The 14,310-nt window shown below is 44.5% G+C and overlaps 1 protein-coding gene across 5 annotated transcripts in view; it reads right to left on the bottom strand.

Annotated features, from left to right (window-relative positions):
* ABCA2 (ATP binding cassette subfamily A member 2) overlaps positions 1-14,310 on the bottom strand; it is a 602,913-nt gene that overhangs the window by 31,421 nt on the left and 557,182 nt on the right. For all 5 annotated transcript variants that reach the window (XM_033959792.1, XM_033959793.1, XM_033959794.1 and 2 more), the window contains 2 exons: positions 8,054-8,146; positions 3,021-3,123 (listed from right to left, as the gene is read on the bottom strand). In XM_033959792.1, the coding sequence (XP_033815683.1) occupies positions 3,021-3,123; positions 8,054-8,146 (196 nt within the window). The remainder of the gene's footprint in view (positions 1-3,020; positions 3,124-8,053; positions 8,147-14,310) is intronic.

The following is a 14,310-nucleotide window of genomic DNA, read 5'->3' as shown; positions in this document are numbered from 1 at the left end:
ACTCCCTCCTGCCACCGAAGGCCCACTCCCACGCCAAGTGCCCCTTAAACATCCCCTCCCCTCCCTTTCCCCTCACAAAAAACACTCCCTCCTGCCACCGGATGACCCCCGAAACCCCCCCACTCCCCAGTACTTTTCAAAGAAGTTGGAGCAAGAGGGAAGCTCAGTCTGTCCCACTCTGAGGCCCGCCAGTCCAAAATGGCGGGACTTCTTCTCCCCGGTGCACAGGGAGGGGCCTAAGACCCTGATTGGCTCAGATGCCACAGGCCTCTCTTTAGTGCATCTGACCGCAAGCCCTACATGCCCCTCTTCTAGAGCAGCGTCGGGCCTGCAGCACTCTAAACAGGCTGTTTTGTGGCTTTCTCTCGTCGGGGAATTCCCTCTGCCACATCACTGATGATGTCATCAATAACACGGCACCCAGAAGGCCCTGATGTGAGAAGGCCATGAAACAGCCTGTTTAGAGTGCTGCCGGCCCAATGCTGCTCTGGAGGGAGGTATGTAAGGCTTGCGGTCGGCAGGGTTCGGATGGGAGGGATGGAGGGTCAGTGGGGGCTCGGCTGTGCGGTGGAGACGGGTGCTCAAGGGTTCTGCTGCACACTCCATCCATCTGTTCTTTGTCTGGCCCTTCTGTCAACTTTAAGAACCCATTGTGGCCCACGAATCAAAAAGTTTGGGGAGGGTGTAGATGGGCTGGAGTAGATTTTAACGGAGTTTTCGGCAGTAGGAACACAAGCACAGTACCGGGTAGAGCTTTGGATTCTTGCCCAGAAATAGCTAAGAAGAAAAAATAAAAAAAATGTAAATTGAATCAGGTTGGGCAGACTGGATGGACCATTATGTGCCATCATCTACTATGTTACCCCTGATCTAGGCTTTGGATGGGTTATAGACTGCTTTGTGTATTAGAATCAATATTTTGTGTTGGATCCTGTAAAACACTGGGAATCAGTGATAACAAATCAAGAGAAAAGTGATAAAGTGCATGGGACAAAATCATGATGAACATATTTTGGACAAAGAGCAAAAATTTTGAACAAAGCAGATCTAAGGCCAGAATACGTTTATTACAGTAGTCAAATAGAAATTTGATTAAGGTATAAAGTAGGATCAAGATGTTGGTTCCTATACTCCCCTCAACCTGCTTCATCTTATTATTTTATGATAGACGGTATATAAAGATATTAATAAACTTGGAAACTTTCATTTCAATTTCTTTCCAAATGCTTATTCTAATTTTTCAAGTTTTGCTTTTCCCTCTCTTTCCTGTCTGACCCCTTGCCCACACCCTTCTTGACTTTCCTGTCGGAGTGCAAGGAGATCAGACTGAACATGTTTGTAAATGTAGAGCAATTAAAACAGTATGGTGCAGATACTGGCTAAAAACTCTACTAACAGAAAATGATATCTAGACAGCTCTGGAATCAGTCCAAGAGAAAATGATAACTAGACATAGAAACACGATGGCAAATAAAGGCCAAAAGGCCCATCTAGTCTGCCCATTCACAGTAACCATTATCTCTCTGGTATAAGTCCAAGAGACTGTAAAAACCTCTGGGCAGTGAAAACTGCTAGGGAGCTCCAGAAAGCAAAGGGGTCGCTATAAGGACTGATCCAGTGTCGAACATAACAAATTTTGTTTCAACCTGCATTATACACATTATACCTTATGGAAGGGGAGCCTATCAGTGATTGAGTTGCAGATGTGTGTTTCACAGTAGCACAGACACTATAGTACTTAGTATGTTAGCCATAGGTCAAATTCACAAAACTATCATAATACCAATGGCTACTTAACATTACTATAACAATGTCTAGATCCAATCAATGAGACTCTACCACCTGAGGCAAGGCATGGGAGTAGAGAAAAGGGGCCTAAAGAGGGGCTAGTTAACTGAAAAGACCCAGTAGCAAAACATCACAATGAATGGCCATTCAAGGGAACACATACAGAGGTGAAGTGAACTGAGAAGTTCTCATGAGTGTTGATTTTGGCTCTATGGTAGTTAAGTCTTACGTAAAATACCTAATAAAAGCCTGTAACTAATACTGAATTATGTGTCTCTCTGCTGACTCTTCTGGTTTGTCCGGTATTGTACATAGAAGCAATTACCTTAAATTGTGTACCAAGAGTAACAAGTAGAGGCCTTCTTGGCCTATTTTTGTGTGAAACAAAACCAGGAAATGTAAAATCCACACATTTAAAGGGGATGGAACTTGTATACCACTTTTTCTGTGTGGTGTACATATTTTAGACAGGTACTTATTTTGTACCTGGGGCAGTGGCATAATGAGGGTGAGGGGTGACCGGGTCAGTGGTGCCCCTCCCCTGCATTCTCCACCCCTCCACCTCCTCAAGCTCCTTCTCCACCCCCCTCCTGCCACATGTGCGCTACTTCCCTTCCCTTGTACCTCTGTAACGTTCCTGGCGTTAGCAGAAACCCTCAAACTGCTGTGGCGCCAGCGGCAGCTCTTCCTCTGATGTCACTTCCTAGGCGCAAGTCCGGGAAGTGATGTCAGAGGAAGAGCCAACACTGGCAGGTGGGGGGTTGCTGCTCACACAAGGAACGTTACAGAGGTATGGGGTTAGGGAAGCAACGTACATGTGTGTGTGTGGGGAGGGGGAGGGACCGAGAGGAAAATGGGTGCCTGCGTCCTCACCAGGGTGGATGCCCCCTGCCCCCCTTACTACACCACTGACCTGGGGCAATGAAGTGTAAAGTGACTTGTACAGAATCACAAGGAGCTGCAGTGGGAATCAAACTCAACCTCAGGGTGCTGAGGCAGCTGCTTTTACCACTGGCCATTCCTCCTCTCCTGTGATTCATGAATCTGATTTTGAATGTCTCTCTCTGGCTTGTGATTGTTATTAGATCTCACAAAAAGGACTTTTAGAAGCATTGTTCACAGCTACAAAACATTCCCAATCTTAGAATTAAGCTACTGGAAGCAAAAATAGAATTAGTAACGGAAAAACAAGAAGCGGTGCAGGCATGAAGGAAGAAATCTGAATATGTTACCTTGAGGATAGCTTCTGGAAAATTCCTGTTGAAGAACCGCACAACTTCTTTTACATTCAGGCTAGATTTTGTCCGTACCGTGATCATATAACCATCACCAAACCTGCAGAAGGACAGAGACACAAAGCAAAATTCTCCAGGTGTGCAAAACCTCTGTGAAATCACCTGATTTAGAACATGCAATATATATTTGTTGAAAAATCTTTGAAGTATTCCCGTATAAATGGGTCTGTGACATGAGCTTATTTTAAAATGTGGCTGCCATTTTACTAGCCACGCTAAGTATTTTGTAAGACTTAGAGGAGACATGATAGAAACCTTCAAGATCCTGAAGGGTATAGAAAAGGTAGACAGGGACAGATTTTTTAGATTATGGGGAACCACAAGTACAAGGGGGCACTCGGAGAAATTAAAAGGGGACAGGTTTAGAACAAATGCCAGAAAGTTCTTTTTCACCCAGAGGGTGGTGGATACATGGAACGCGCTTCCGGAGGCTGTGATAGGCCGGAGCACGTTACAAGGCTTCAAAGAAGGTTTGGATAGGTTCCTAGAGGATAAAGGAATTGAGGGGTACAGATAGGAGTAGCGGTAGGTTATAGGGATAGTCTGGGACCACTGCTCAGGCAATGGGCCTGATGGGCCGCCGCGGGAGCGGACCGCTGGGCGGGATGGACCTCTGGTCTGCCTCAGCGGAGGCATCTTCTTATGTTCTTCTTATGTTCTTATGTATGTGAGTAGATATGTTCTGTTTTTCTTACATGAGTGAATTATTGGAGCTGATATATTTGTGATTATTATTTAGAAGAACAACTTCCCTGATGTAGTTTTAGCGAGACATGATTCATGTAGGCAAATAATTTTATTGAAGGTGTGTGCTTAAATGGCAATGCTTTTAAAATAATGAAAGAATCTATAAAAGTAGTATTGATGATAAAGGATTAAGAGAAAGGGGGAAAGAAAAGGGATTGGGACTTGTATACTGCCTTTTTGTAGTTTTACAACCACACTAAAAGCGGTTTATAAATAGATACTTCAAGCAGTTTCCCTATCTGTCCAGGTGGGCTTACAATCTAATGCACCTGGGGCAGTGGAGGATTAAGTGATTTGTTCACAAGATCACAAGGAGAAGTTCAGGTCACAACCTCAGTAAAAGTGGCTCTGGTTTCACAATTTATCTCTGAAGTTCCTAAAAAAAAATTTTGATTGATAGTTTTGGTAATTGGAGCTAAGGAGCGATTAGGTTTTTACCTGCTAATTGGCTTTCTTTTAGTCTCTCCAGATCGACACAGCTCACTGATGGGTAATAGCTCACTATGACCAACAGGTGGAGACTGAGACACAAACTTTTGGCTGAAGTACATGTGGGCTGTGCAGTCCCTCTTGCCATCAGTCTGCCGAATAGCCAAGCAGAACTAATAAACTAAGGACTGTGACCTAACACCAACAACCCTCCCAAAGGAGAGAAACAACAAACATATAGAAACACTGTTGGAAATTGAATAGGATAAGAACTTTCAGAAATGTCCCCACAGCTCGCCAGTTATGCCAGATAAACCAAAGGCTGCTGTTCTTTTAATCCCCCTAATATACAAAAAAAACAACACACGAGATCTCGCAGAAAAAAACGTACTTCAAGCGAATCCCAAATAACACCGACAGTGTGGGGGCTGTACCAGGCTGGAGAGACTAAAAGAAAGCCAATTAGCAAGTAAGAACCGAATTTCTCCTTCTTTAGCGTCTTTCCAGACCAGCACAGCTCACTGATGGGACGTACCAAAGCAGTACCCATCATGGGTGGGTCCCCTGAAGGGCTGCCACAAGCATGTGCTCTCCGAACACTGTGTCCTGATGCGCTTGAACATCCATATGGTAGTGCCTCACAAAGAAATGGAGTGAAGCCCGAACCGCTGCTATATAGATATCCACCAGAGGCACCAGGGAAGACTCAGCCAAAGAAGCTGCCTTACCAAGAGTAGAATGAGTTGAGAAATTCCAGAACCAGCTTCTTTTGAAGAAGATACGCTGAAGCGATAGCCTCTGTGATCCAGCACACAATGGTAGCCTTGGAAACACCATCGCCCTTTTGAGGACCTGCTAAGAGGACAAAAAGATGATCTGCTTTCCGGAACCTCGGGTCCACTGAATATAAGAGCGAAGGACCTGACAGACATCCAACTTGCACAATTGCCTTTGTTTCAAAGAGCCCTTCCAACTACCCAAGACTGGGAGGACCATGGACTGGTTGACATGAAAAAGGTGAAACCACCTTCAGTACAAAAGAAAGAACTGGCCACAACACAACCCGCTCCCTAGAGAACTCCAGGAAGGAAGGCCTACAAGAGAAAGCTTGCAGCTCGGACACCTGTTTCGCCGAAGTAATGGCCACCAGGAAGACTGTGCAGGAGCCCAGAGGCTCAAAAGGAGGGCACATGAGCACGGACAGTATCTGATTGAGATCCCAGGCCACTCCAGAGCCACCAGGATCATGTGGTCTAGGTGCCGAGCAATGAGAAGAGCTCTGCCTACCATCGGCCATGAGGGAAACATGTACAGAAGGCCCTCTGTTGGCTAAGGCTGCGCAGAGCATCCAGCCCCTCTGCCTGGGAATCCCTGCACCAACTGAAGAACCATGGTGCTTTGGCGTTAACCCTCGTGGCCATTAGGTCCATGAATGGCTGGCCCCAAGCCTGCACAATCAACTCGAAGGCTGTGGGGCTGAGACATCATTCGCCGGGATCCAGTATGTGATGACTTGAGGAAGTCCACCTAGACATCCTCCACTCCCGATATGTCCAGAACATGAGCAGAGCAGCCTCTTGCACCACCAGACAACTCTTGGTTCCCCCCTGACGATTGATATAAGCCATCGCCGTGGCAATGTCCGAGAGAACCTGAACCAACCTGCCCAGGACAGATAGGGAAAATACTCGGATACCTGATTGTAAATCGCTTAGATAATCTTGATAGGCAGTATATAAAAACCTAATAAACTTGAAACTTGAATATCTTTATGTATCTTTCTTATAAATATTGCCTTATTAAAACTATTTCTGCACAATATATTCTTTATGCAATCACTCTTGGCTGTCATTGCCATTAATTTCACTCAAGAAAAGGAAATAGAATAATTAAATTAAAAAGCAAAATATCAAATAAATAAATAAATAAATACAAAGATATATGCAAAATATATTTGATCAAATAAATATAAATGACTAAATATATATGTAATTTATCCAACAGGCACTCAATCTTTATATATAAATGTTCTTGTGAGGATCACCAATCAAATTCTCACCAAGATATATATCAAGCTTAATATATATCTCAAACTCCTCACCTCTAATGTATAATCCGTAGCTCCTCAGAAGTACCACCTGGGCTCAAAAGCTTTTACAGCCCTAGGCTTTATGTACTACCTCTTCACTGGAGCCGTTATCAATTTTTACTCACAAACTTTATTTTTAAATTTCTAGCATATTTCTAGCATATTTCAAGGGTACTTAGCTTTTAATTGTGATCTTCTTTTGAGGGAAATAGGAGCCAACATGTTTCACCCACAGAAGTTTTTTCAAGGCTTAAAATCCCTTAGGTAAGCTTTACACTGAATGTTGATTCAAAATGCCACAATTAAAAGCTAAGTACCCTGCCCTGTCGAACCACGAACCCCCCCCCAACAACATCGGGGCAAGAGGGAGCCCAAGCCCTCTTGCCCCATCGAACCGCGACCCCTAACCACCGATATCGGGGCAAAGAGGGAGCCCAAGCCCTCTTGCCCCATCGAACCGTGAGCCTCCCGACGACATTGGGGCATGAGGGAGCCCAAGCCCGCTTGCCCCGTCGAACCGCGAACCCCCCCTCCACCGATGACAAAGGGGCAAGAGGGAGCCCAAGCCCTCTTGCCCCGCGATCCCCAACACCCCTCCCCCCCCGCCGAGTCCGATGGGGCCAGGAGGGAACTCAAGCCCTCCTGGCCCGGCGACTCCCCACTAAAATAAGAGTAGGAGGGATCCCAGGCCCTCCCGCTAGTGGGGATACTAAAGTGTGGTATCTTCATAGTGGTGGACCTATAGAAAAATACCCGGGAAATTTATTATTAAAGTGCTGGTGATATATAATATCTCTATCTTCAATTGTTTCCTAACATGAAGCAAATCAGAATTAAGACTTGGGGACTTGGGCAATTTGTTCCATAAAAGAGGCCCAGCAACTAAGAAAGCTTATCCAGTTAAATGAAACATTAATTGCATAAATTAAACTGGATAAAGATAGGACTGTATTTTATGCAATCCTATCTATCTGATTAACTCAGGTGGTTAAGTGCTGAACATCGGAACCTGACTACATAAGTTCCGACTCCGTCCCCAGATCACCCACAAAATCACCAGCTTTGAGTTTCACAGTTAGTACTGATGATAATTATCAGCAGCATTATCCAATTAAGCGCTACTGAAAATCAACAGATAGCCCTGTACATGCAGTTTAACCAGTCAGGAGCCTCTCCTGACTGGTTAAACTGATATTTTAAACATTTCTGATATTTTAAACATTTCTGTTTATAACATGGATGTCCATGCCAAATGTAACCTCTATTGTGCTTCGAGTTTCAGAATGGATTCCATGTTTCTAGATTCTGTTCTCAAATAACAGAATGGAACATGAGACGTCCTGAGCTGGATGTCTCAGTTCTGATTTGAATGTTCTTTTTAAAATGATGCTCCACTTTTTTAACTTAAACCCAGATCTCTCCCGGGTCTTTTAATAGCCTCTCAGCTCCTTTATATTTGTCTCAAGTTCTATTCTACCATACATCTATCATTTATTTCAATCACGAAATATTTTCACCTATTTTTTGAGACCCACTCTCCCTCCAAACTCATGTTTTAATTGTTTGTCCTAGAATCTTTGTCTATGGAAAAGAAACTATCAACCAAAAACAAAACCCTCGTGAATTTTGAGTGCAGTATCACTTCCCTCACACTTCTTGAAGCTGCGCAGACCTAAAACACTTGGACCACTCTTCGCTTACTTACCTGTTCTTCAGGTGCTGAATACTACCAAGACATTTCAGGCGTCCATTCACCATAATAGCCAATCTGGTGCAAAGAGCTTCACATTCTTCCATGCTGTAGAAAGAGAAAGGAAGTACCAGATTTTAATCCAGTGAAAATTTTTTAGGGGTTAATTTCATTAACAGGGTGCCTATGTGACAAGCCCAAAAAAGTGCATATTGTATGGCTATTTTATATAGGCTAGCATGTACAATTTAAAACAAAAACAACAATTAAACAATCTACCGGTAGACTTTCAGCAAACGATAAGTATAATTAAAAAGAGAAGTATCAGAAAAAAAAGCATGAACAGCTAAAATTAAAGGGCTCAGCATTTTGCTGGCCACTACTGGTATTATATGAGGGTAAATCAAAAAGTAAAGGCAAAATACATTTAAGAATATAAGAATTGCCGCTGCTCGGTCAGACCAGTGGTCCATCGTGCCCAGCAGTCCGCTCAAGTGGCGGCCCTTAGTCAAAGACCAGTGCCCTGAATCTTGCTTTACCTGCATACGTTCTGGTTCACCAGGAACTTGTCTAACTTTGTCTTGAATCCCTGGAGGGTGTTTTCTCCTATAACAGCCTCTGGAAGAGCATTCCAGTTTTCTACCACTCTCTGGGTGAAGAAGAACTTCCTTACATTTGTACGGAATCTATCCCCTTTTAACTTTAGAGAGTGCCCTCTCGTTCTCTCTACCTTGGAGAGGGTGAACAACCTGTCTTTATCTACTAAGTCTATTCCCTTCATTATCTTGAATGTTTCAATCATGTCCCCTCTCAGTCTCCTCTTTTCAAGGGAGAAGAGGCCCAGTTTCTCTAATCTCTCACTGTATGGTAACTCCTCCAGTCCCTTAACCATTTTAGTCGCTCTTCTCTTGGCCCTCTCGAGTAGTACCGTGTCCTTCTTCATGTATGGCGACCAGTGCTGGACATAGTATTCCAGGTGGTGGCGTACCATGGCCCGGTACAGCGGTATGATAACCTTCTCCGATCTGTTTGTGATCCCCTTCTTAATCATTCATAGAATTCTGTTTGCTCTTTTCGCCGCTGCTGTGCATTGCGCAGACGGCTTCATTGACTTGTCGTCCAGTACACCCAAGTCTCTTTCCTGGGGAGTCTCTGCAAGTACTGCATCAGACATCCTGTATTCATATATAAGATTTTTCTTAACGACATGCACCACCTTACACTTATCCATGTTAAACTTCATTTGCTATGTCACAGCCCATTTCTCGAGCATGTTTATTTCACATTGCAGGTCTTCGCAATCCTTCTGTGTCCTCACTACTCTGAATAACTTTGTATTGCCTGCAAATTTAATCACCTCGTTCATCGTACCAATTTCCAGGTTGTTTATAAATATGTTGAAGAGCAGGGGTCCAAGCACTGAATCCTGCGGCACTCCACTCGTAATGCTTTTCAAGTCCGAGTATTGTCCATTTACCCCCCACTCTCCGTTTCCTATCCGCCAACCAGTTTTTAATCCACGTGAGTATTTCACCCTTGATTCCATGGCTCGCAATTTTTCGAAGTAGTCGTTTATGCGGGACCTTGTCGAACGCTTTCTGAAAATCCAGATATACAATGTCGACCTGGTCACCCTTGTCTATCTGCCTGTTTACTCCCTCGAAGAAGTGCAGCAAGTTCGTCAAGCAAGATCTTCCTTTGCTGAAGCCGTACTGGCTGGTCTTCATCAGATGGTGTCCATCTAGGTGATCAATGATGCGGTCCTTTATCAGCGCCTCCACCATCTTTCCCGGTACCGAGGTCAGACTCACTGGTCTGTAGTATCCCAGTTCTCCCCTTGAACCTTTCTTGAAGATCGGCATAACATTCGCCACTTTCTAGTCTTCCGGAATCCTTCCCGATTTGATCGACAGATTGGCTATTAGTTGGAGCAGTTCAGCTATAGCGTCTTTCAGTTCCTTGATTATCCTTGGATGGATGACATCCAGTTCTTTAATAGGAGTTAACTGTTAGCTATTGAACATATCACTTTTTCACATAGTCCCCATGCATGACGATGCGCTTGTTGTATCATTCAACAAACTTCTGCATTCCTGCAGAGAATATGTTTTTTTGGCTGCTCCTGAAGACAGGTGAACACTGCTTCCTTTACTTCATCATCAGAGGTGAATCTGTGACCTCGCAACATCTCCTTCAGATGTGATAATTGCTATGCGCCAGATCTGGGATGTAAGGAGGATGTGGAAGACATTAGAACCCAAGCTGCTGCTCTGTCTCTTCTGAGGTATGAGGAAGTGTATTGTCATGGTGAAAAGACTGTTTTGGACAACATTCCTCTTCTTTTGCTGCGAATTGCAGGTTTAAGTTCATTTCACAGTAATGCACAGTGATCTTCACTGTTCACTGTTTGCCTATGCGCTTGGCAATGTGTTAGAATAGGCCCCTTCATGTCCCAAAAGAAGGTTAACATGGCTTTCTTAGAGGAGGGCTGACGTTTGAATTTCTTTTTCACTGTCTTTTGCTCTCTGGGTCATAGTGATGCATCCATATCTTGTCGTCAGTAACAATTCTCTCTGGAGTAATCTAAGGAAATACTTTTTTACAGAAAGGGTGGTAGATGCGTTGAACAGTCTCCTAGAAGAGGTAGTGGAGACAGAGACGGTGTCTTAATTCAAGAAAGCATGGGATAGGCACGTGGGATCTCTTAGAGAAAGGAAGAGATAATGGTTACTGTTTCAAGTTTATTTAAAATTTCTTATACCGCTTAATCAAACTTCTAGGCTGTGTACAGAGAAAATACCATATCATCAAATTAAAAATTAGTAATGCTAAATAATACCAGGGTATATGACATACAAACTTACTTCAAACAAATGGGAAATGAGCAAGAACTGCAATCTTTGGAGAAAAGAACACAGAGAAGGGAAAAATAATAGGTAGGGATAAAAACAGAGAAGCATTGTTTTAGTCCTTAAAAGGACAGTTATTGTCCAAATGTATCCTGAAACAAGAAGGTTTTTAGCTTGGATTTAAATTGGTTTAGTGCGGACTCTACATGTAAGTAATTGGGGGGTTCTAGAACTCTGCAAGATGGCAGCATCAGCTTAAGCTCTGTGAAAGACTATCATTAAAAGTTCTTTTTTAAGACATTCCATTACATCTTCGGTGGTATTTCTTCCAGTGCCAAGCTCTGTGAATGAGAACTCGATGTGAATACTTCCAATGATCATCTGAAGGTGTGACTTTGCTTGTTAAATTTGAATAGTAAAGACAGATCAGAAGAGGCTTAGTGCTGACAGTGGCAGTTGGACTGTGAGTTATCTTGAAGAAGCAGCCGGCTGATATCAGATGATTCAGAAGAGGCTTAGTGCTGACTGCGGCGGTTTGACTGTGAGTTAATTTTAAGAAGTAGTCGGCTCTAGGGGGGCGTGGCCTGATCGCCACGGAAAACACACAGATGGCGTAACGGCTCCTCTTGCACACGCCTAATTCAAATAAAACTGTGCTTTTATATTTGTTTTTTTTTACACAGTCTATTATATTTTTGCTGCCAGAACCCTCAACTCATCTCAGACGAGTAACCCAGACACCCGATGTCCCGGATGAAGGTGTCGCTCATATCCTGGGTCATGCCGAGGTCGTAAATGCGCCAGTTGTACGGGACCTTCGCTTAAATCCCAGCGAAACCGGCACAAAATAAAAAAAAATCGGCACAAACTAAAAAGAACAAAAAAGGAAAAGAAAACTTCTCCAGCGCTGCTCAGCAGTAAGAGGCCTGAGATCTCCAGACTCCTGATGTCCCGGATGAACGTTTTGTTCATGTCTTATGCCATGGTGGAATCGTAAGTGCGCCAGAGATGTGAGACCTTCACCTCCATGCCTCCTGGAATTTTAAACTCCGGCGAAACCGACACAAATTTTAAAAAAATAACAATACAAAAAAAAAAACAAAAAAACCAGCACAAATAAAAAGGAAAAAAAAAGGGAAAGAAAATTTCTCCAGCGCTGTTCAACAGTAAGAAACCTGAGATCACGAACATCCCATCAAATACAGGAGTTATTGGAGCTGCTCAGAAGTATATACTCATTTTCAGATGTGCTCAACATCACAACATGATCTCATTTGGATTTGCTTCACTTGAGTGACTTTGAACCAGCCTTGGTTACCAGAGATCTCTCTCCCCTGCAGGAAGCTTGCTGCATTCCTTTGAACCTGTATATCACAGGTATATTTGCGGCTGTGGGTAGAAGAGAGTGTGCCTAAGAATAAATCTTATTCAAACTATTTCTGACTCACCTACAGAGCTTTCTCGTATATGTGTAGCAGTTTTAAAGTACGCATCAGATAGGAATGCCGGTAAGATCGGCGAAAACACCTAAACATAAATCATCCTGCTCAGTGCTTAAAATGGCGACGTCACCGACTCCAACTCTAACCTCGCCACAATGGGGTGATTGGGCCCAAGAAATTTCAAAAATGGTCACCGCAGCCCTAGAAGATAAATTTCTTAAATTACAGTTGGCTGTAGACTGTATTAAGGTAAAATTATGGTCTTACCTGTTAATTTTCTTTCCTTTAGAAGCAGCAGATGAATCCAGACTAGTGGGTATAGCTCACATCGACCAGCAGGTGGAGATAGAGAACTGATTAACAGTTGGCCTTAAAGCCTGGTGTTCTTTCTGTTGATTCAGTTATGCACTTTGCCCAAGCATCCCGAAAGGAGAATGAGCCACAACAAAACTCCATTCCAGTAGAAAATGCTTCCTTCTCTTCTTAATATTATCCGTTAATGTAGGTTTTTTGTTTTTTTTTTTCTTTTTCAAAGAAATCATACACTTACCAACCATAGCCTCAACTAAACCCATCAACTGACCACCCTACACACCCACCGTGCAATTGGGGAGGGGCTCTGGATTCATCTGCTGCTTCTAAAGGAAAGAAAATTAACAGGTAAGACCATAATTTTACCTTCCATAGCAAAGCAGCAGATGAATCCAGACTAGTGGGATGTAGCAAAGCAAACTCAAACTGGGTGGGACGCCAATGCTGCCTCTGCCAGTACCGCAGCGCCAAAACTCGCTTCTGCACGGGCCGCTACATCTAACCGATAATGCTGTGAAAAAGTATTTCCCGACGACCAAGTGGCCGCCCGGCAAATCTCCTCTAAAGACATCCCCCCGGACTCCGCCCAAGATGTCGCCAAAGCCCGAGTGGAATGAGCATGAAGGTGCACCGGTACCTTCTTCCCTGACAACACATACACCGACGCAATAGTGTCCTTGACCCAACGCGCAATGGACGCTTTAGACGCCGCCATCCCTTTGTTTTTACCCGCGAATGCCACAAAGAGATGGTCCGACCGACGAAAATCATTCGTCACTCCCAAATAATGGAGAAGCATACGGCGTACATCTAGAAGCCGTAAAGACAAAAACCGTTTCCCCCAATCCTCCCTCCGGAAGGATGGAAGGAACAAACTCTGGTTCACATGAAAGGAGGAAATCACCTTCGGCAGGAAGGACGGCACCGTACGCACCGACACCCCCGAATCCGAAAAACGCAAAAAGGGGTCTCTGCAAGAAAGCGCCTGCAGTTCCGATACTCGCCTTGCTGAAGCCATCGCCACCAAAAAAACTGTTTTCAGTGTGATATCTTTCAACGTGGCCGCTGACAGGGGCTCAAAAGGTGCCCCCTGCAACTTCCCAAGGACGAGTTTAAGATTCCATGGTGGACAAATTCGCTTTACCGGTGGGCGGATATGGTGAACCCCCTTGAGGAAACGCACCACGTCCGGCTGCGACGCAAGAGCCGAGCGATCCACCCGGCCCCTGTAACAGGCAATGGCCGCCACCTGAACCCTTAAAGAGTTATAGGCTAATCCTTTCTCGACGCCCTCCTGCAGGAAAGCCAGAATCGCCGGCAGAGAAGCCTTGAAGGGCGCCACTCCCTGGCGACCGCACCATGCCTCAAAAATCCTCCAGACTCTCGCATAGGAGGCTGACGTCGAAAGTTTCTTAGCTTTAAGCAGGGTGGCAATCACCCGCTCGGAATAGCCCTTCTTTTTTAGCCGTGCCCGCTCAATAGCCAGGCCGTAAGACCAAAGCGGGCCGGATCTTCCATCCAAATCGGACCCTGAGACAGTAAGTCCGGAGTGACCTGGAACGTTACCCGCTCGCCGACTGAAAGCTGCATCAGATCTGCGTACCACGGCCGACGCGGCCAATCCGGAGCCACCAGGATGACTCTGCCGCGAAAGCGAGAGATGCGCTGT

The sequence above is a fragment of the Geotrypetes seraphini genome, chromosome 10, assembly GCF_902459505.1.
Source record: "Geotrypetes seraphini chromosome 10, aGeoSer1.1, whole genome shotgun sequence".
NCBI lineage: Eukaryota > Metazoa > Chordata > Amphibia > Gymnophiona > Dermophiidae > Geotrypetes > Geotrypetes seraphini.
The sequence above is the reverse complement of the archived record's forward strand: the minus strand, read 5'-3'. Positions and strand labels throughout refer to the sequence as shown.